General features: G+C 62.5%; 1 protein-coding gene across 4 annotated transcripts in view; it reads right to left on the reverse strand.

Moving 5' to 3' along the window:
* The window catches only part of CACNA2D2 (calcium voltage-gated channel auxiliary subunit alpha2delta 2), a 128,010-nt gene that overhangs the window by 1,916 nt on the left and 104,854 nt on the right, over window positions 1–21,240 (reverse strand). For 2 of the 4 annotated variants that reach the window (XM_075548993.1, XM_075548997.1), the window contains exons 5-35: window positions 19,692–19,736; window positions 16,583–16,724; window positions 13,780–13,911; window positions 13,527–13,584; window positions 12,772–12,822; window positions 12,533–12,632; window positions 12,249–12,407; window positions 11,886–11,993; window positions 11,710–11,788; window positions 11,324–11,373; window positions 11,036–11,125; window positions 10,816–10,887; window positions 10,614–10,688; window positions 9,404–9,478; window positions 9,254–9,325; window positions 9,111–9,182; window positions 8,946–9,007; window positions 8,076–8,152; window positions 4,533–4,593; window positions 2,640–2,737; window positions 2,409–2,499; window positions 2,234–2,296; window positions 2,039–2,142; window positions 1,651–1,749; window positions 1,481–1,569; window positions 1,229–1,276; window positions 982–1,053; window positions 728–880; window positions 499–551; window positions 340–395; window positions 80–206 (exon numbers count right to left, since the gene is read on the reverse strand). In XM_075548993.1, coding sequence (XP_075405108.1) covers window positions 80–206; window positions 340–395; window positions 499–551; window positions 728–880; window positions 982–1,053; window positions 1,229–1,276; window positions 1,481–1,569; window positions 1,651–1,749; window positions 2,039–2,142; window positions 2,234–2,296; window positions 2,409–2,499; window positions 2,640–2,737; window positions 4,533–4,593; window positions 8,076–8,152; window positions 8,946–9,007; window positions 9,111–9,182; window positions 9,254–9,325; window positions 9,404–9,478; window positions 10,614–10,688; window positions 10,816–10,887; window positions 11,036–11,125; window positions 11,324–11,373; window positions 11,710–11,788; window positions 11,886–11,993; window positions 12,249–12,407; window positions 12,533–12,632; window positions 12,772–12,822; window positions 13,527–13,584; window positions 13,780–13,911; window positions 16,583–16,724; window positions 19,692–19,736 — 2,633 coding nt within the window. Of the gene's footprint in view, window positions 1–79; window positions 207–339; window positions 396–498; window positions 552–727; window positions 881–981; window positions 1,054–1,228; window positions 1,280–1,480; window positions 1,570–1,650; window positions 1,750–2,038; window positions 2,143–2,233; window positions 2,297–2,408; window positions 2,500–2,639; window positions 2,738–4,532; window positions 4,594–7,016; window positions 7,038–8,075; window positions 8,153–8,945; window positions 9,008–9,110; window positions 9,183–9,253; window positions 9,326–9,403; window positions 9,479–10,613; window positions 10,689–10,815; window positions 10,888–11,035; window positions 11,126–11,323; window positions 11,374–11,709; window positions 11,789–11,885; window positions 11,994–12,248; window positions 12,408–12,532; window positions 12,633–12,771; window positions 12,823–13,526; window positions 13,585–13,779; window positions 13,912–16,582; window positions 16,725–19,691; window positions 19,737–21,240 lie in introns of all 4 variants that reach the window. The other 2 variants (XM_075548996.1, XM_075548994.1) reach the window with 2 other exon arrangements.

Consider the following 21,240-nt stretch of genomic DNA (forward strand, 5'->3'; position numbering starts at 1 on the left):
GGCGTCCACACTCACCTGCCCGCCCTCGGCAGCCTCGGCTCCGCCCCCGGCCCCGCCCCGGCCCCGCCCCTCGGCGCACCTGGAGCAGTTGCCGCAGTCGATGATGGCGTTGTAGGAGGCGTTCACGGAGCCGAAGTAGTACTGGGTCTGTTTCATGACGCAGCTGCTCTCCCGCGCCTCGGCGCCGCCCTCGGCCTCGGCTGGGTCTGCGGAGGCCCAGAGCGCCTCAGCCCCGCCCGCAGGCGGCTCCGCCGTAAGCCCCGCCTCTCCTCCCCCTGCGTGGCCTCTAAGAAAGGCGGTAGGGGGGTGCCCGCAAAGGGCTCCCGAAATCCTACCGACCTGCTTGGAACCAGCTGTGGTAGATGAGGCCATAGAGAAGCTGCTGGAACAAGGACCTGCAGGACGCGGGGCACGTGTGGACAGTCAGTAGAAGCCAGGACCCCCCTTTCTGAGCCCTCCAGACCAAGAAGCACCCTCCCTACAGCCCCGGGGACTCACCAGGCTGCAGCCGAAGTCCACCAGGCCAGATTAAGGACGTCAGCGATGGTGGGCTGCAGCAGAGAGAGGGCTGATGGGTGTCACTGCTGCCCCTTGTCCCCAGGTCACCCACCCCTAGCCCTCTCAGCGCTTGATCAGAGCCCAGGCAGGGGCTGGGGTGCGGTGGGGCTGGCCATCTGTGGGTAGGACTCCTAGACTCCCATCCCGACCACCCTCTCAGGGGACTCACCACAAAGACACCCCTGGGGGCGGCACCCAGGTTCCCTGGGGCCTGGGGTGCACAGGCAGCCTGATAGTCGAAGGACTCCTTGCGGGTGTAGAAGGAGTTGTTGTAGAGTGCCAGCATCAGGTTGGCATCCACCTCACTGAAGAACCTGCCCACCTGGTGGTGCCGGGAAGAGGTTGTGGGCCCAGAGCTGCCAGTGCCACAGCCCCACAAGATTCAACCTCGCCTACTCCTGGTGCCTTTAGCTGGACTCTCACCTGGTCCCACTGATGGTTCTGGTTTGACAGCACCAGGAAGCCCCCATCATCAATGAGAACACACAGCAGGTCCTGTGAGAGAGGTGGGGTGCAGGGAGGAGGGGAGGAGGATGGAGAAAGGCTGGGCCCCAGACCTTCCTCCCCAGACCTGGGCAGGCCTGTGACTCGGAAAGCCCCATTCCCCCCGCCCTGGTAAGGCTGTGAGTCGGTGTGGGGAATGGGCTGGGGTCATTCGGGGCACACGAACCTCGTTGTTAACATCACAGTCCATCTCACAGTGGTTACTGGGGCCGCACTGCTGGGCAGAGAGCGAGAGTGGTAAGGGCCACCCCCAGTTGTCCCTCCTTCCTTCCTCTTCCTATCACCCTCCCCGCCACCTGCATCCACTCCTAACTCTCCTTAGGTGGTGGCTGGGGCCCCTTGGGGGCAGAGAGGCTTGGAGGCAGTGTTCCCAGGGGTTCAGGAAGGGCCTGTTGGCCTCCTGCTTCGTGCCAGGTACCTTCTGAGGCCGGTCTTGGTGGGTGCGATTGCTGGCTAGCACCTTAAACTTCTCAGCCCAGGCCTCCAAGTCCAGCTTGACGCCCACCACTGTGGAGAGTGATGGCTGTCATCAGTGCCCACCTGCCTGGGCAGCAGGGACACGCCCTCCTGCCTCCTCTGGACACTCACCTGCTGGCCTCAGTGTGCGCCCGCCCAGGCTGAGCTCCACAGCTGTGCTGACCAGGACCCCCACGGTGTCGTTCTCCAGCTCCAGTGTCCTCAGCAGGGCTGTAGGTGGTGGGGAGCAGGGTTGTCAGGGGTGGGCTCGACGTTCCACTGGGGCAGTCTGGGTCCAGGAGGCCAACCCTGAGCTAGCTCCACCAGCTTCAGCACTGGTGGCCGTGTTTGCCACGGCAACTGTGCAGCTGTGGCTGGAGCTGCCCAGGCCTCTCTCTGTCCATCTGTCCACCTCTGCTCCAGGCTCTGCCTGGTTTCAGAGGGCCTCACCCAGCACAGCACCACCCTAGCTGAGTGAACTGGCCGAGGGGCGGGGCTTCCCCCCTGGGGCCACACTTACTGTCCTGGTGGGGGGGCTGAAATACATAGCCCTGGTTGTCCAGGCTGCGGCGGTAGAAGCTGGCGTTGAATGGCTCAGGGTCCTCGGTCCAGTCCTCAGCTGCCCTAAAGCATCCAGAGAAGCAGAGGTAGGTGGGCAAAGGGACAGTGGTCTCAGCACTCAGGTGTGGAGGCCTCTGGGCAGCAGGGCACTTACTTGTTGGGGAAAACACGGGTGATGCCACCATCAGTGGCAGCAAACACAGCCAGCAGGCTGTACCTGGGGGCAGCAGGGAGGGAGAGTCACAGGCCTGCCTTCCCCTGAGAGAGCTAGGGCCTCCAGGCCCACTCCAGCCTCACCCCCAACACCCGACAGGCTGGGTGGCACCTACGTGTTGAGATCCTGGTCCCGCCACACACGCTCCACCAGCTGCTGCGTGAGGCCCGTGTCCAGGATCAGGTTGTGCAGAAGGAAGTTGTTGCCTGGAAGTGGAGGGTGGGCTACAGGGGTATCTGTCCACACCCTCCCCAGCCTTCCCCTCAGCCTCGCCACTACCCAGGCCCCAGAAGGAGGCAGCACCACGACCTGGCTCTGTCCCGAGCCTCCCAGCCGTAGCACTCACACTGCTTGGAGTCGGGCGTCACCTTCTCCATGAGCTCAATGAAGGTTTTCAGGAACTCGGTGTTGTTGTCAGACGCGTTCAGGTCCTTGCAATACTCTCTGGGGTGGGGAGGAGCAAGAAGAGTGGGCTTGGGGTGCTGGACAGAGCGGAGCAGCCAGGGCTCCCAACAGGCCCAGTTCAGGCCAAGTGGGTTCAAACAGGCTATGGGCACCACGTGCCTGCCGGGCTGCCCAGGTCTGAGCTGACAGGAAGGACCGAATAGACAGGGGGCTTACTGTACCCTGGCCAGTCCTCCCTCCTGGGCATGGCCCTGCAGAGCCTGCATCTCTCCAGGGCCAAATGCCTCTTGCCAGCTCCGCAGTACCAACTGTCAGCCCGAGCCTAAGGACCTTGACCTGTCCCTTTCTGCGATTCCCTCTGTTTTTCACGCAGAAAATGGAAAACGGCTCACTGGCCCGACAGCACCTAGGCGAAGCACGTGGCTGCCAACTGAAAGGCTGGCTGGTGGAGCCCACAGCCAGTGTTCAGGGGCAGATGCAGCAGCCCGTCCCGTGAAGGCCTATGCCCTGCGGATCCCAGGGCACAGTTCTGCTTTGCCCTCCAGGGTGGCTATGGGTTGGCACTGCCCCAAGAGGGGGTTGGTAAGTCAGCAGAAGCCTATGCACAGGGTCCTTGGACTTGCAGTTCCGTCCGCCTGGAGTGCTCTTCCCTGCTCCAAGGCCCTCACGGGGGCTCAGCGTCCGCTCTGGGTCCAGAGTAATGAATGGAAAGGATGAGAGGCGAGGAGGGGCCTTCTTGGGGCCTTGCTCCCCCAGGGAGCCTCTGTATTCTGGGATGGAGCTAGCACCGCTCGGAGTTCTGCAGCCCCCTCTGGGCATTAGGGACTGCGTCTCAGCCCCTGCCCTGCCCCACAGCCCCAAGGGCCCTGTGCCGCGCCCGGCCTTCATGTCTCTGCATGGAGGCCACAGCTGTGCTCTACGCCGAGTCACATACAGGCCTGCCCCAACACAGTGCACGCATTCACGGTCCTGGTCACGTCATCACTCACCCGACATGTGAGCTCTCCCGAGCTGAGGATAGAGGTGACGGAAACGAACACAGTCCCCAGTCTCAGGGCCACCCAAGCCTTTCACGCATCGCCATGGTCCCTGAGGCACACACAGCCCACCCTGGCACATAGACACACTCACAAGCACGCACACACATAGACAAGGCCACAGGGAAACGTGCGTGTACGTGGAGGTGTGGAGCGCCCAGAGCCCCCAGGTGGGTCCTGCAGCGTGGCCACAAGTCTCTGCTAACTGCACCTACCTGCCCTCATCCAAAACCTAGGTCACAAGGCAGGGTTTCAGCACTGGGGTGGGGTGATGCAGGGGGGGCACGCACTGTTTTTTTCAGCCGTGGGCCACCAGACAGAGTGTGCTCCCGTAGGGCCCGACTCCTCACTGGCCAGAGCAATTCCTCAAAGCCCAGTCAATACCCCCACTCCTGGACTTGATCCAGCCGACAGGGGCTCTGGCTGGCTCGGCCCCCAGTCCCACACATACACTGACCGACACAGGACAAAGACAGGGTGCGGGGTGGGGGTCAGGGAGGCACCACAGACCAGAGCAGCAGCCCCCAGGCCGTGACGGGCTCTCAGGGGTCCCCTGGTGGCCTGGGAGGCCAGTGAGAGGCCGGCTGGCAGGAGCTGCAGCTGGGGAGCCACTGACCTCTGTTGCCTGGTGTGGTTACATGGCCTGATATGCACACGGCTGCACATACGGAGCCATGTATGGGATGGGAGAGCAACACTGCACAGGACACAGACACACAGAGCTCCAGGCAGGTGCAGGAGGTGGGGCCGGGGCAGTGGGGGTGGGGGACACCTCAGCAAGGCCACACACAAGCTACCTGGGTGCAATGAAAACATGTCCTTCAGACTCAAAGCTGCTGGGGAGCAGGAACTCAAAATCTGCAACAGAAATGGGGGGGTTATCCGGCGGAGGCTCGGGAGGGAAGGCCGGGGGCTCAGAGCTGGGGAGGCTGGAAGGGTAGGAGAGAGGGTGACTGGAGGGAGGGGCAGACACTTCCAAGTTCATTTTCGGAGCCAGAGAGGTGGGGCAGGGAGTGGGGAGGGCCTGTGGAGACTACAGCATCGCAGGAGGGGGCCAGTTATAGCCAATATGTTGCCCGGGCCTGGTCCTCTGTCGGCAGTGAGTCCCTTGGCGTGGCTGTATATGCTTCCATACGGCTGTATAGCACATATACACGGACACACACACACACATATATATACACACACTGCTATATATATGCATGGTCGGGGAGACGCCAGCCTCGCTCTGATCACATCCAGAATGGAAAAAAACGCATGCTGAGCTTCCTTTGCCTCCAAAGAGACTTTGCGGAAGGGAATCAATCGGCTTTGGGCAGCGGATGGATTTCGTCTTTCTTTGCCGCGCCTCTTTGCCTTTGGGTTGGTCTCGCTCTGTTTTTTGTTCCGTGTCAGGCACCAACCTGGCCAAACGGAGGGCCTTTCTCACAGGCACACTCAGTCCAACCAGAGACAGGCGGGGGGGCTGCAGTGCATTGTGGGGGTCCAGGGCCTCTCCAGGGCAGGGGGCTGGGGGAGCCTCGGAGGTGGGAGGGGCCTGGTCCTCATCTTTCTGTTGTAGGAGTGCTGGTGATAGACGTGGGGTGTGGATGGGGATCCCCAGCTGGGCCCGCACTCTGGGCTTATGATCCAGGCTTGAGTGCTAGTATGTGTGTGCTTGTGTGCACACAGGTGTGAGTTTGTGAGCGAACTTGGGGATGTGGTCCCTCTGGCCTCTCCCTACTCAGCTGGTCTGGCCATCTGCTCCTAGCCTGTGCCCACTGAGGCCAGCCCACCTCCCCAGCCTGTCTGTACCCATGTCTTTCACTCACTCACCCTCAGGGCCCCCCTTCCCATGGCCCCTCATACTCCCACAATGCACTGCAAGGTTCGGGGGTGGGGACCTGGGGGACCAGGTGGTCACTGGTTGGACTGCTGCTTTCTGATAGGACTGTGAGGCAGGGTTTGGACACAAGCCAACGGGGCAAGGGTCTGGGAGGGAGGGAGGAAGAGGAGAAAGAGGAGGAGAAAGAAAAAAGAGGGAGGAGGGTGGGTGGGGAGACTGTGCTACGGTAGTCGCTGTTACAGGGGCCCTGCATTTTTGGGTTCACTCAGTGGGACGGGGGAGATAAAGACAACTCAAGCCAGTGGGAAGAGGACACGTGTCCCACCCTCACCCAGGCCAGTCGGGGTCACTGTACCCCATTTGCTGGTCTAGGCTGGGCAGGGCCCCCAGGACTCACTGGGGAGCCCCAGCTTGCCGGCCACAGGGGATTCCTTCCACACGCTGCCTGCCCAGACATGTCCTGGGGGCAGCTCTCTGCGACCCATGTCTTGTCCTCACTACTGGCCTCTGTAATAAATCTCCCCCATGCCCCGCCCACCGAGAACCAGGAGCTCACAGTCTACTTTTCCCAGAAGCCTCTGTGGCTGCCAGGCTTGCTCCACCCACTCAGCCTGGTTCTCTGCTAGTTCCTTTGTGGGAGGGACTTTGGGGTCCAGTCAGATCCCGTGCCTCCCCTGGCCAGGCCCACTGCCCTGAGTGCCTTTCTTGAAAGGGGGGCACAGCATGTCCACGTCTGCTGCCCCCATGCCGACCTCCGACTCCCCAGGAGCAGTGACCAGCACGGGGCTGGGCTGGGCCACTGGGCTTTTAGGAAACCTCCGGAGCAGCCGTCCAGCAGTGGGGCCAGGGGCTCCTGCACCGGGGCCAATGCCTGGGGTGGTCCTGTTGGCCATGCTCCCTCTGGCCGCCGGTCTTCTGCCTAGGGTCAGGGCCAGAGGTGTCCAAGGCCTCTGTCTGCTCTGGAGAAGAACCAACAGCTTCTGGAGCCAGACAGAGGTCATCAGATGGAGGCCACCTGGGGGGTGGGGCCTCTATCACTGACAGAAACCCTTTTGAGAGTGGGTGGGCCGGCCTACCGCTGACATCTCAGACGTCCTGCCTTGCTGGGTGGGGGCGGTGGAAAGGCATTCAGCCCTGTCCCCACTGTTGAGTTGTCTTAGAGGTTCAGAGAGGGCCTGGGGAGGCATGGGCCTGCCAGGTGGGGCTGAGGAAGAGGGGGGCCTGGCTCTCTGACCACACTGCAGAACATCCTGCAGACAGGGCCAAGGGACAGGGCCACTAACTCTAATGTGGGTCTGAGGGGTGAGGGGAAAGGCAAGAACTGGCGGACCCAAGAGGATGCTGGGAGGGGCGCCCTGGCGAGCAGGGGTGCAGCTGGCCCTGGGCGGGGAGGGGGCAAGCAGGGGCGGGCGGGCAGGGTGGGGAGAGGAGAGTGCACTGGTTTGGATATACTTGCCCTTCAGTCTGCTGATTGGCACTGGGACAGTCCACCAAGAGAGAAAGCAAGGAAAACAAAAACAACACAAACACAAAAACAAACGAAAAGGGGGAGGGGAGGGGGAGGGGCACAAACAATATTTTATTCAATGGCTGTTTGAATGAAAATATTGTGTCTCATCATCATACCGAAAGGAAACTTCTTGCAAAAAAACGACATGAGAGAGAAAGAGCAGGAAACTCAAAGGGGGTGGGGGTGGGGGTGAGCCCCAGTCAGCCAGGCGGGCGGGGGCGCCCGGTGGGCCGCAGCCCCAGTCTCCCTCCCAGTGACCTTGGGTGGGCAGCGGGGCCACAGGCTCTGAGACTGAGGCCTTCCTGGGGAGGCCCAGGGGAGCAGGGCATGCAGGGGAGAGCCACAGGCAGGGGCAGGAGGGAGAGGGGAGAGGCAGGGAGGAGGGCAAAGGGAAGGAGGGGAGGGGACCCAGGAGAGGGGGAGCAGATGGGAGGTCTGAGGGGGGGCAGAGTGGGAGAGGGAGAAAGTTAAGAGGGGCCGAGGAGGCGGGGGAGCAGGGAGAGAGAAGGAAGTGGGGCAGGAGAGGGCTGAGCAATGGGTAAGGAGGGAGAAACAGAGGGCAGAGGGACCCTGGGGGGGAGCACCCCAGGGGGAGAGGGCTGAGCAGGGAGGAGGTGGAGGGAGAGGCCAGGGGCAGGGGTGTCTGCCATGGATGCAGCCCCCAGGGATGTGTGCAGGGGCGGGGTGGTGGATGGGTGGGGGGGAGGCAGGCTTAGGAGGGGACACACGGAGTAAGAGAAACCAAAAACAGAAATCTCAACAGAAACCATGAGAATGGGCTGGGACCACATCCGAGAAAAGGTGAGCATGCAGATTTCCACAGACTTTCCGACAGCAGGTGCCCCAGCCTGCGGGTGCCTGGGGCTGGGCAGACTGGGCGGGAGGGGCCGCCGTGTCACCCTTGACCCCGGCAAACAGCAGCTGGCTGGCGATGCTGCCTGGGGCCGGCCAGGGTGCGGGGCAGAGGCAGGGGTGCAGGGCGCAGGCAGGGGCCGGGCCACTTACACTTGACCTGCAGGATCTGGTCGCTGAGGTTGGCTTGGAGGTAGAAGGTGCTATAGGGCGGGAGCACCAGTCCTAGGCTGGGGAGGAGGGAGGCACGCAGCAGGTTACTTCTGCGGGGAGGCGGAGCACACGGCCTCTCCTCCCCTGGGCACAGAGTTCTGGGCTCTGTTGTTCCTCCCCAATGGCCAGGTACACCTTTCTGCCATCAGCTGACGGTTCACGCAGGTCACAGAAGGCTGACGGGGCAGCCTCCTGAAGCACAGCCCCACCCAGTGGGTGCCCCCCTGCAGTGAGCTAGGCTGAGGGTTGGCACTGCCTTGGAGTCAGGTCTGGAGTCTGTGTGCATGAGCGCCTGTGCACAGCAGGGTGGGCCTGAGATGCTGGAGGGGGTTGGTGGGGGTGGGGTGTGTTTGTGTGTGTGTGTCTGCTGCCTGGCGTGTGGCATGTCAGGAGGCTGGCCTGGGGCAGTGCAGAAGACAGCCTGCCCTGACAGAGCCTGGCTCACTGGGGCACCCCCCACTCTGAGGCTGGGGTGCCCGGCTGAGAGCAGGCCTGTGAGTGTGCTGAGGACGGACATGGTCCTGCGTGCCAGTGTTGGGGTACAATCCCCGTGGGGGAGACGAGGGCATGCTGGGTGTTGAGGACATGTCAGATGCACCCTTCAGCTCTTGTCCCTGGAGGGCCACCATCCCCAGGGGCGTGTATGGGTGTGTAGCAGGTGGACAACCCTAGCTGCTGATGACCCTCTGAGAAGGTGGTCACGGCTATTAGAGCCCTAGCCGGCTGTGGGGAAGGGCTGGCTGGATTCAGACTCAGCTCTGGGGTCGTCCCTCCTCCCTTCCCCATCTGCCTGGCCCGAGCCCCACTCACCTATAGTTGGTGCCCCTGATGGGTACCCAGGTGTAGTTCCGCGTCACCTCGTCTATGTACCTCTGAGAGAAGAGGCTGGGTCAGGCGCAGGGCAGCACGCACTGTGGGGGCTGCAGGGTGCCTGGCCGGGTCCCCACGTGCTCTGTCCTCCCCGGCCCGTCTCACCTCATCCAGGGACTTGACCAGTGTTCGGATCTGCCGCTCACCTCGGTGGCCGTCAATCATGCTCCTACGGATCTGAGGGCGGAGACATGAGGGGCAGGCTCCCACCCTCCCTGGCCCCGCCCCTGCCCCAGCTTCCCACTTACCACCTCCTTGTTCTCATCCTCCAGTTCTGCGTCCAGGAAGTCCAGGGTCACAGGCTCCCGGAAGTTAGTGGTCTGCGGAGGCCGGTGGGAGGTCAGCTCGCCCTATCTCTGAGGGTTCACCCACTCCCAGACCGCCCGCCTGGGGCTCACCTGGGGCCTCAGGTTGGGGTGCAGCAGCACGTAACCATTCAGATCGATGGCAAACACGTAGCCATTGGCTCCAAGCTGGGGGCACAGGTGGGGGTGCTCAGGGCTGGGCAGTGGGGGGACCTGCACTCCAGAGCTCTTTCAGCTCCCCAAGGGGTGCTGTTTGCCTGCCTGGGCCAAGGGGCCCCACATGCCCTGCAGCCCAAGCCTGGCCCTCACGCCAGACCTGGCAGGCTGGGCACCCCTCCTGCACAAGCCCTTTCCAAGGCCGGCATGAGGGGCATCCTTCAGTCCTCATGGAGCTCCCCTCAGCCCCCTCTGCCTCCACTGGTCCACCGGGGTGCTGCCGCTCCCTCACGCCTCTGGCTGCCCAGCCTGTGGACTTGCCTGCCTCCAGCCCTGCACCTGTCCAGTTGATCCTCCTGTCTCCCACCCACATTGCTGGACCGTCTCCCTGAGCCAGCGGGGGCTGTGAAATGCTGGAAGCAGGAAAGGTCAGGTGCGAGTCTCCCCTGGCCTTTCAGAGGCACAGTCTGCTGGCTTTGACACAGAGGCCGGTCGCTCGGCCCCTCTTTCTCAGTGGCTCAGGCTTGGCACCGCTTCTCCACCAAGACCCAAGCTTCCTCCCGACAGGCTGGCCGGTGACCCTTGCCCCTTCCCCGACGTTCTGCCCTGCTCGCCCAGTGGGTCACCTTCAGACCTTTTCTTGGCATCCCCGTGCCTCCAGGGAGCAGCCCCCTGCCTCCTTTCTGCCCAGGACGCCCCTGCATGTGCTGTGTCCAGGTCAGCAGTTCAGGGGCCAAGTCTGACCTGCCGCCTCTGATTATATATGTTAGTGAGCTAAGAATGGCGTTGACAGTTCTCTGTTTTGTCCAAGATCAGAATTCTATTTTGGACAGGTGAAGATGATATGGAATTAGACGTCCCGAATCCACAAGTGAAGCGGAACCGGGACACAGCCACGGGAAGCAATAGCCGACGTGGGTGGACACTGTGGGTGGGCTATTCGACCTGACACATTTGCTGTCGGGCACTTTCTAGAACATCCGTGCACCCCGGTGCTAGGCCCCTGGAAGCATTCACTCCCTGAGCTCGGAGCTCCTGGTGAAAGCCCCGTACACCGCCCGCCACCCCCCCACCCCGTCTCTTCTTCGACACATGCTGGCTGGGTCTGGTTCAGAGGAAGAGGGTGGGCGGGCAGGCTGGCACTCACCGTATAGTTGGGCGTGAGCCTCTTGATGTCACTCAGAGCCACATCGATGCCCATCACACCCAAGATCAGCTGGTTCTGGGGACAGAGGTGTGTGAGGGGGTAGATGTCTGTGATGGGCTCACTTCACTGAGGGGCGTCTCTACGCAGTCCCTTCCCCACTCCCCCACAGGTCCCAAGTGGGCAGGGTGGGGTGGGGGCTCACCTTCTTCTCCCCCGGGCCATCCTGCGTCAGGTTGAAAACTGGGAGCATCCCGGTCACTACCAACCCCAGTCCCTGGAAGGAGACGGAGCTCGTTCCTGTGCCGGCCCTTCCCCTCCCCTGGGACTCAGAGCTGGGCTCTGGCCCTGGCCCCCTCCCACCCCACTTCTTTCCCCTGTAAGGGGACTAGGGGGCCCCGATTCCACAGGGCGCTTCCCCTTACCAGGGCATCCTCATACACATTGGTCCACTGCACTTGCTTGGCCTCTTTGCCCGCCAGCACCATGGGCCTGCCCAGCACGTCCAGATACTCCTGGAGGGGGCCATGGGCAGGTCACCCTCCTGCTCCCCACCCTGCCCATTCTACCCTGCGCATGTGTGTCGGGATCATCCCCTCAGAGGCCACCAGGGGTGTTCTCGCACCACACCAACCTCAAAAGGTACAGTCCACCCCGGGAAGGGGCAATGGGGCGCAGGGCAGCACCCCACCCCCTCTCACTGCCACCCTCACCTGCGTGTTGATGCGGATGGCACCGATGGACGGGATCTCAAAATAGTAACCTGTGAGCGGAGGGGAGGCAGGGGCAAACCTGGGTGGCTTTGCAGGACCCCCCAGTATGGGGGGGTCACAGCAGCTCCTGGGGCTCCTCACACCCCGAGCACATGTTCCTTTAGTATGCCCTGCCATCCCCTGCCCCTGGGGCTGCGGCAAGCAGAGGGGGTGTGATTCGGGGATGCAGGGAGCCCAGCTGGGCACATGTGGGTCCTATGCTAGGGTGGCCAGGACTCGTGTGCAGGGAGATGGCCTGACCAGCACACAGACTGGCAGCGGACAGCCACGTGGGCAGAGGGACATGGGGACGGGCAGGTGGGCCCCACACCCCGGAGGCAGCGTACCTTTGTTAGTACAAGCCATCCACTGCAGGGGGGTGACGTCGTAGTTGTGCTGCCCCACGGAGAACGTGAACACGCGCACCTGTGGGGGTGCGTGCGTGTGTGAGGTCACCGCCAGGGCCGCCGGGGGGCGGGGCGGGGGCCCAGGTCAGGGAGGCCGCGGCCGGGCTGTGCCTCACCGTGCGGTTGGGCCAATTGTACTTCTCGAAGACGTCCTGCACGCGGTCCTCGCCGCCGTCCGTGAACATCATGATCATCTTGTTGCAGTTGGCACGCGTGATGTTGGACTGGTGGGGGCAGGCTCAGGGTCAGGGGGACCTTGGCATCGCCCCACCCCAGGGGCTAAGCCCCCTGTCTGCCCGTCCCCTGGTGGACCTGGCTCTCTGGCACCTCCTTCCCCACGGCCGACGGAGCTGTCCGCCCGAGCTGCCTGTCCGAGGGAGTGCCTGCTCGATGCTAACGAGGCCATCTGTCTTGATTTCTCTGGTGTTGAGGCCCCCGCCCTCTCAGCCCTCGCCCACGTGCCCACCCTGGGGGCTCACGTTCTGCAGCTGGTCGAAGGCATACTCAAAGCCGGCCTTGTAGCCCGTGGTGCCCTTGGCCACCATGCCCTGCACGGCCTCCTTGAAGACCTTCTTGTTCCGCACGTTGGCCTGAACCAGGTGCGTGAAGCAGGACACAGGCTGCGCCTTCTCGTTGAACTGCGGGGATGGGACAGGGAGGGTGGTGAGTGGCCGCAGCCGCCGGGATGGGGTGGGGCTGGTGGTGGTCCTAGAGGCAGTGTCCCTGGGGTGGCCCGTGCCCACCCGCCCGTCCTGGCACGTACTGAGGCCACATTCACGTAGTCGTCGTCAGAGAGTGTGTCCAGCATCTCGCAGACGGACGTCTTCATCAGCTTCAGGGTCAGGCCACTCACACTGCCGCTCCTGCAGGTCAGGCCGGGGCCCGAGAGGCGCCAGGTAGGCCTCAGCTGTCCTCCTGCCCCCCAGGCCCCCCCCCCGCCGATGTTCCCCTGGGGGGGGGGGCAGAGTTCATGCCTGGCCCCGCCCTGGCCTTCTCACTCACACATCTACGATGATGACCATGTCCTTAGGCGATGAGGCCCCCTGGATGTACCTGCCCGGAGAAGCTTCCTTTAGAGCCAGGCCCACGGGGGCCTAAGGTCCATCCCGCCTGCCTTCCGTGCTGGGTCAGCAAGCTTGTTCTGAGCACCCACGGCTGGGGCCAGGCACTGTTTGAGGGGCCTGGCCACCACGCTCAATAAAAAGCAGCCCCTGGCCATGGCAGGCAGGGGTGACCTGGCTGTCCAGCAATGCAGCTTGGAGGGGTAGGCACGTGACTCAGAGAGGGGTCAGGAGGTGGTTGCCTGGCCTCAGTGGCTTGCTGTACCGCCTCCTGCCCTGTGTGTGGGGCTGAGCGGGCAGCAGGGAGGGAGGAGGTCATGGCTACCTGGAAGACGTCAGCAGCCCACGGCCTTGAAACCCCGGTGCCTGCAGTGGAGCCCGAGGAGTGGAAGAGGGTCTAGGATGGGGTGGGTGGGGGTTTGGGGGGCAGGGGAGTTGGCCAACCCTGTGGAGGCTCTGTCCACCCCCAGGAGCCCTCACTGTCCCGGTGCTGGGCAGTGGATTGGGGCAGAGGCAGCTGGGAGGCCTGCTTGGGTGATGGGATCCATTTTCCAGTGGCAGCGATGTGTGAAATGAAAATTGGATAGAGCTGGCTGCGCCCTGCTCTGAGGCCTGGATATCAGGCGGGAGTGGAGCAGGGGAAGGGGTTGGGGAGCTGCAGGGGTGTCCCTGCCCAGCCCCTCCCTGCTCACTCACCAGGGTCTCCTTCGGACGTCGTACAGGTCGATTTTCTTGGGGGCTCGCCATGGGGTGGCTGTTGGAGGAGAGGAGGGGTGGGGGGCGGGATGAGCAAGGGCCAACAGGGAAGGGCCAGTGGCCAGCCCTGAGGGCAGAGCTTGCGGGACGGCACGTCCTGCAGGGGACCATCTGCCCTGCGCACCCCAGGCTTGGGGCGATGTGGAGGAGAGGTGCTGGATGGACAGGGAGTTGGGGAGAGGCTGGCACGCACCTGGATAGTAGCGGGTGACCCCCGTGGCACTGCCAAAGACCTGCCAGAGCAAGGTGGGGTCCTGCCTGCGGTTCTCCATGAACACGTTCTCCAGGGCCTCTGTCCAGTTGAGCTCATTCAGGATCACAGTGGCTGGGGGGGGACACCGGCTCTGTCATGTGCCCCTCCCCGCAATCGGGGAAGCTGTGGGATCCAGCCACCCCCTGCTCCCCACAGCCTGCTCCAGAAAGACTCCCAAGTCCCTGAAGGAGCCCCTCAGCCTGCCCTCACTGGGCCCCGTGGTTCATGAAGGGGGGCGGCGGCTTGTGGGGACTATGAGCTGGGACCCCACCCCACGCCCTGCCTGGAGCCAGAGGCTGCTCCCCCAGGGAGCTCACCCACTCAGCATGCGCTCTGGGCCTCAGCCACAAGAAAGCAATTAAGGGCCCGATGATGGGGCTGGAATTATTCAGCTATTAAAGTACCTGATAAGCTGGAAGCCACTCAGCTCCATGATTAATCAACTGGGGCAGCGAGCAGGAGGGGGCGGGGGCAGGGGCTCTCAGAGGGGCAGGGCAGTGTCATGATCCCCCATCAACGCTAGCAGACTCGCACGCACACAGCCATACCTGCAGCTCGCCTTCCTGCTTCTACTCAGGTGTGCAATCCCCGTCTACCTTCACACCCACCTGCTCCGAAGCCCCAGCCACTGCCATGACTCCCGGTACACACACTCACATTTAGCACCCTTGCCTCAGTGGGCCCTGTTCCCACAAATGCAGGCCACCACCCACGGCTGCCTCCGCTGCCCCCCCCAGGCCAGGCCCACTCCGCACACGCATGCGCACTCTCAGAGTAAGAGGATGCCCCCCCATCCTGGGGGGCTGTCACCCAGGGAGAGAGACCCAGGAGGACCTGAGCAGCGTCCCCCTACCCAGCGGCGGCCCCAGGTGTGTGCATGCACCTGGGGGCATGTGTATGCCCCCTCCACCTCACTCTCACCCCGGCCAATGGTGGTGGTTACTTCCAACCCTTCTCTGCCCTGGTGGAGCCCCTGCCAGCCTCACAGCTCTGTCCCCACCCTTATCCAACACCCACCCCCAAATGAGAAGCAGACAACGCCTCCCCAAGCTTTGCTCTTCTCCTGAGAGCAAGGTCTGGGAACGTGGGACCTTTAGAGCAGACGGAGATGCAAAAGCTCAGGCTGCCCCCAGCCCAGGGCATGCGCACCGCCGGCCCCCACCCCGTCTGCTCTCCACCCCCAGACTGGGAGGGGGGCCTCTGACGAGTGCCATCTGCTGCCCACTCCCTGGCCTCTGCCTTAGCTCTTTCTTGCCATAGTGCCACTGGCTTTGAACTGGTGATCACAGTGAAACAAAGCGTGCACCTATCCCAGTCTGCAATGGTGGCATTCCTACACTTGGGAACTTGGTGAGTTGAGCAATTTCTACTTTTTCTCTTGAAAACAACAAAGAAAGGCAGACTCTCAAACATTTCACATGGTATTGTTGGGCCTGGGAGGTAGGGAGCTGTGCAGCAAGCTCCCTGCCCCCTTTCCTGGACTCAGTTTCCCCATCTGCACAACGAGAGGTTTAGAGCCGACTGTCTGGGAAGCACCCTTTGGTTGCTGGCAGAGGCCCGGGCCTGGCTCAGGTCACGAGCCAAGAGAAGGCCCTTGTCCCTGCTGGGCTGCTGCTGCAGGGACAGGTGGCCACAGGCACACAGGCGCACGCAGCTCCACTGCAGACCACCCTTGTGCAGAGAGGGGCGCTGCTACTTGGCCATGCGTGCTCATGCCCGTACCATGTGCACACACGCATGCACGCACGCACGCACGCACGCACTCACGCACGCATGCACGCACTCAGATTGCGCTAAGTTGGGAAATGGGGACCATGCCCCCTCAGGCAGGCGATTACAGATTTAATTAAAAGTGACACAGTAAATAAAAAAACATATAAAATGTAATTTGTGTGGGTAGCGAGGGGTGACTGCGGAGGGTGGTGTGGCTCCTGTTTAATTAGCGTGCCTGCCTGTGATAGTGCCTCTCGACTGGCTCAGGCAGGTGGCCTCCGGGTGGCCTGCGGGGAGCAGTGGGGGTGGGGGGGGTGTCTTCCCTCAACCCTCCTGAAGCTGCCAGGAGGCCTGGATGACCCTGAGAGGGGGATGCCTCCCCGAGGGCCCAGGGGGATCCTTGTCAGCAGGTGCCCCAGCATCAGCCCTCGGTTCTGGTGGGCTCCTCTCTCAGTGCTCATGAACACCACTTGAATCCAGCCACACACGGGGGCTTCCTACCTGGCCTCTTCCCCCTACATGTCCCAAGAGCATCAGGAAGTCCCTCCTTATATCCACCTCAAGGCCTTCTAGCTTCACTGTGCACAGCTACTGGGTCCCTGGAGTGTGGACTCTCTGTCCCCCTCATGCCTATGTCCTCAATCCCTGGCTGGAAACTAGCACCCCCCCAGGGTGTGCTCTCGACCGAGGAGAAGGGGTGTATACAGGGCTGTCTGTGAGCGACATGAGCCCCCTTCTTCCACCTGGGGGTGGGGCTGGGTAGTGTGTGTAGGGACAGTATGTGCACGTGCATACACACACCCAGGAGACCATGCAGGCCCACAGCTAAGAAGCTTGGCCCTTGGCACTTGCTGCAGGTGCGTGAGCGGCTGTACCCTGGGTGGGACATCATGCCTGCCTGTGGAGGCCTGCGGGAGTGCTGGGGGCAGTCGGTGGTGCTGACCTTCCATCCCCAAGGGCCCCGGGAGCACTGGGTCTGCGAGCTGGGCCCTGTGGTGGGCGGGGAGCCTCTGGGGGCTCTGCAACTCACAGCCTTTGTAGATGTCCGTGGGGATCTGCACAGCCGCGTACGAATAGTTGACCTTGTTCTTGAAGTTAGGGTCCTCCACAAAGTCCAGCCTCAGGGTGCTGGCCTTTGACCCCCTCTCCACATCCTCACTCTCAGGGTCATCCTGCAGAAAACCCCCGCCCCACCCCACCCCCACAACAGTGTCAGGGGACAGAGCTCCCAGACAAAGGGTCCAAGACAGAGGATGGGGGGGAAGGCGGATCCAGACACAGAGAGGGGAGGGGAGGGCCCCCTCTCTCATGCAGGTGCCTGGTGGCTTCCACCTGCCTCTGCCCACCCTCCCCATACTTCCTAAACCCAAACCACACTGACCCCTCTGCCCCACAGTGAAAACCAATCATCAGCCAAGGGGGCAGATCCGGTCAGAAGGAGCGGCTGGCTGCTGGCCTCTGCTCACAAAGATGAGCCATGTGTCCCCACAGAGCAGCCTCAGCAGCCCTTCTCCCCCCTCTGTGCCTTTAGCAGCCCCTCCCCTATCCCTGTACCCCCCAGCTGGGTACTCCCCTGCCCTATGTTCTTTTGACACCAGGGACAGCAGAGGGACCCACAGACAAGAGGGCAGGGCACCGCCCCTGCAGTGGCTGGGTCCAGGGCTGAACCCCAGTGGGGGCTGGGCTAGGTGGGGCCAGTATTAAGTAGCCTCTGGAGGGAGGGCCCACTGTGCCTGCTAGCAGCAGGCCAGCTAGGGCCCCCGTTGACTTTCTAAAACGAGCCGCAGCCGTCTGACAGGTGCCAATTATGGCATCTCGGCTGGGCATGCGCCGTGCACCCCGCCCACCACCACAGTCTGGCAGGAGTGGGTCTCTGACTGCAGTGTGGATGCCGCAGCCGAGGGGGGGCGGGCAGGCCCGAGTGCAGGTGTGCAGGGGGGAGGGGAGATGGTGGCAGAGAGAGAAGGGGGAGATGGGAGAGTCAGGCTGCGGGGGCACAGGGAAAGAGGCACAAGCAGGGTAGGCAGAGAGCTGGTGGGTCTCATGCCATGCCTCCTTAGGACCCTGCATGACCTCTGAGCATCCCCAGCGCCCCCCATGGAAGCCCCTGGGTCCCACCCCTAAGTGCTGGATCAGGCTGCACCTTGTCTGGGGAGACGGTGCTCTCTATACTGCAGGGTGGCTCTGCCCCCACCCTTGGGCGCCCCGGGCCCAGCAGGACCTGCAGAGGGCACGCTTTTTCACCCCTTCAAGGGTGGATTCCGGGTAGCAAATGCGAACCGCTTGTTGCTGCCGCCCTCCCCTTAATGCAGGGCACCCTTAATGCAGGGCACTTGGAAGCCCCTGGGAGGTGCAGTGGCCTGCCCGCCCCGCTGCTCAGGAGCCTGCAGCTCTGATGTGTGTGTGTGTGGGGGGGGGGGGATGTCTTACGTGCCTGCAGCCAGCAGGAGAGGGAGGGGAGGGGGGTGGGCACAGAAGAAAACCCCTGAAATGTCAGCGGCAGATGAAGGGCGCTGGGAAATTTAATCTCCCAACTTTCCCAACTAATGTGACATTTGGATTCCGTTCTGATAAGCTATCAGCTGGGGAACTTCCCTCCCCCTTACTCCCCCCGCCCCCACCTTCTGGCTGGTAATTTAAAAGTAAATGGTCTAGAAAGATCTCTAACTGTACCTCTGGCAAAGATTAAAAACAAAACAACTCAGCAAACAAAACAAGTGTGTGTACACGGGGGCCTGGCTGGGCTGATGATGAGCTTACTGACCTCAGCCAGCCCCCCCGCCCCGGGACGCTGTCCCACCTGGCAGTCTCTGGGTGCCCAGCAGATATCCAAGGGGTTGGGGGCCAGGGACCCAGCCACGTGGAGCCCGGGCTTGGGGAACTGGACACAGCTTGGGGCCCGTAAGTGTTCCAAGCGTCTTGGTAGGGAGACTGGGCTGCAGATGAGGGTCAGGCTGGCCACGTAGCCCCTCAGAGCCCAGGGGCTTTTACGGTGGGCAACCACAAGTCTCTTGGTTTATATTTAATGCACTGATTGCTAAAATTGCAGCCCGCTGCCGAGTGGGGGTAAGGAATTAGATTCAGGGTCTAATTAAAGGTTCGCTCTTCATTTGAATTTCAGATTCCAGCTTTAATTTTAGCAACTTCTCCGGGAGCCACAGAGGCTCAGCCAAGGGGAAGCACACCTGCTTAAGTCCACCCGCCCCTTCTTCTCAGGCCCCCTGCCCGCTTGCCCTCCCGAAGAAGCCTCACCCATCCCAGGACTCTGCCAGAGAGAAGTCTTTGGGCCTCCCCACCTCCAGCATTGGGGGCACCACTGACTGCCCCTCACCCCTGGAGCACCCCCGGCCAGTTAGCCTGGGAGAGGAAGCAGGATCCTGGGTCTTGGGGGTGGGGTGGGGGAGGCACTCCAGAGGCTGAGCTATCGGTAGACCCCCTGACAGAGGGGCAGTGCCTTCACCCAACTCTGCCCACCTGCGCCCAGCCATGGGCACCCCCACCCCCCCCTTGTGAGCACCGGTCTGATGTCTTCTGCCTGCGGCCTGTGGTGTGATGAGGGCTGTGTGCGGGCTGGAGAGTGGGCACGGCAACTGGGCCACCCACCTCTGCAGCCAGGATGGCACCAAGCCAGGTGGGGTGGGGGTGGGGGGTCTCGGCACAAGGCATCCACCTACTTTTCCCTTTAGTAAGGAAGGGCCCTGCGCTGGCTTGGAAAGGCACCTGGACCCCACAGCGCCCTGTGCCAGAGCCCTGCCCGCTACCTCCAGGGGTCCCTCCCCCCAACTGCTGCCCTCTCCCCAGCTCCCAGCGCCTATGGGCAGAGAGCGCCTCAGATGCTGGACCTCTCTCAACTGCCCTGGGGGTGGGCGTTGGGGGTCCAGGAGGGGGCCCGGGCCTGCCCCACCCTGCGCAGCAAAACCTCACACCCTACTGGTGACCTAGACACAGTGCTGGGTGAGGGGTAAGAGAGAAGTTGAGGGGGTTCAGGGGTGTCTCTTCACTACAACCTTGCTGGGTGGGGCTCAGGTACAGCTGGGGCCTCTGGGACCCCGAGAGAGTGTGTAGCCTTCAACAGCATCCCCCCACTCACCCCCTGCCCCAAGGTGCAGCAGGCGCAGGGGAGGGGGGTACTCACTCACCAGCTCAGCGTCGGCTTTGGCGTCATAGTACATGATGTCTTCCTCCTGGGGGGTGGGTGGGGGGAGAGGCTTCAGCATCCACAGCCCACCCCTTCAGAGACACAGTCAGGACCCCACACTCCTCCAGGAGTTCCGAGGGGAGTCCTCTGTCTCTGCCCCCGTCTGAGCCACTATTTTAGGAGGTGGGGATGCCCCCACCCCAGGGGGATGAGACCCTGAGTCTGGATTCTCAGGCTCCCTGACTCAGGCCCTGGGATCTCTCTCCAGGGAGGCAGGCAGCACCTCGGGTGGGTGGGGAGTGGGTGGAGAGTTGGGGGGTGGAGGAGGTTGGAGGAGCAGTCTGGGCCCGGAGCGACATTACAACTTGATGCTACATCTTCCAATTTCATCTATTAAAAAGTCTGCTCATTATGGGCATGTACTTATTAATTATCTCTGATTTGTTGTGAAACGCATGGGGTTTACACAACAGGAGCGGGAGGAAACAAAGCCGGGCCCTGGGCACCCGCTCCCTGGCCTGCCCTCTGCGCCGCCTGCCCTGGCCTGGGGCCCGTGCCTGCCGGCCGCTGTGGGTTCTCAGCCATATATCTGCACGTCCTTCCTCATTGCTGGCTGCCCCGGGGACCCGTCATCTAAACGGGCTAATTTCATGTTTAATGATCTTTAATCAGAACTGAGCGGGGCTGACGGAGGCTCTTAGAAGGTGAGGCTGGTGGCCATGAGAGCCACCCGCCTGGGAAGGGGGCCACCCCATTCCCAGGGCCCCCCAGCGGAGCCATTGTCCAGGACACCCTCCCCAGGTGCCCCTCGCTCACTCGGGCTGTCTCTGCAGGGTCTGCGAGCGGTCAGGCTGAAGGCACCTGTCCCCTGGGGTGGGGGGTGTTGGAGCTTGTTGCTGGGGGCAGTTCTGGGCTGCCTCCCAGCAGGGAGCCAGGGGATGCAGGCAGGCCGGCAGGCCTGGCATTGTGCCTGGGGAGACCACAGCCACTCAGTCCCAGGGTGGCTCCCCGGCTGCCTTCCATGCACTGAGCACAGCAGTCCTGTGACAACCCCCCTCTACAGATGAGGAAACTGAGGCAGGCATAAGTAAGGCCCCTGGACTCCAGCCCCACCCACCAGTCTGGGAAGGTAGGAGCCCATGTGGGCCGGGCTGGACCAGGGGCAGGGGCCCCGGGTTTCAGGGTGCAGGCCTCTCCAGGCGCCCGGCTCCGACCTCGGAGCGTAATGAAAGCTGACATGACATCAAACACAATAAGGAGTTTCAGTTGATGAAGATCATTTCTGAACACACAAACCCATTAAACCGAGGGGAAAAAATATCAATTCAACACACTGGCTGGCGGAAAGAAAATGTGATTTGTTATCTAAAAGGGGGTTATAAACAGGGCTCCGAGGCGCTTTCCCTGCATAATGAGAGTGGCGGCAGGCGCAGAGGGAGGACCACGCATGGATCCGAGCTGGGCCTCCACCCCCCAACTTCCCAACAAGGACGGGGAAGGGCACGTGCAGGGCGGGGACCCTCACGCCACACTTGGGCTCCACTAGCCTT

This window comes from Tenrec ecaudatus, chromosome 4 (genome assembly GCF_050624435.1).
Source record: "Tenrec ecaudatus isolate mTenEca1 chromosome 4, mTenEca1.hap1, whole genome shotgun sequence".
NCBI lineage: Eukaryota > Metazoa > Chordata > Mammalia > Afrosoricida > Tenrecidae > Tenrec > Tenrec ecaudatus.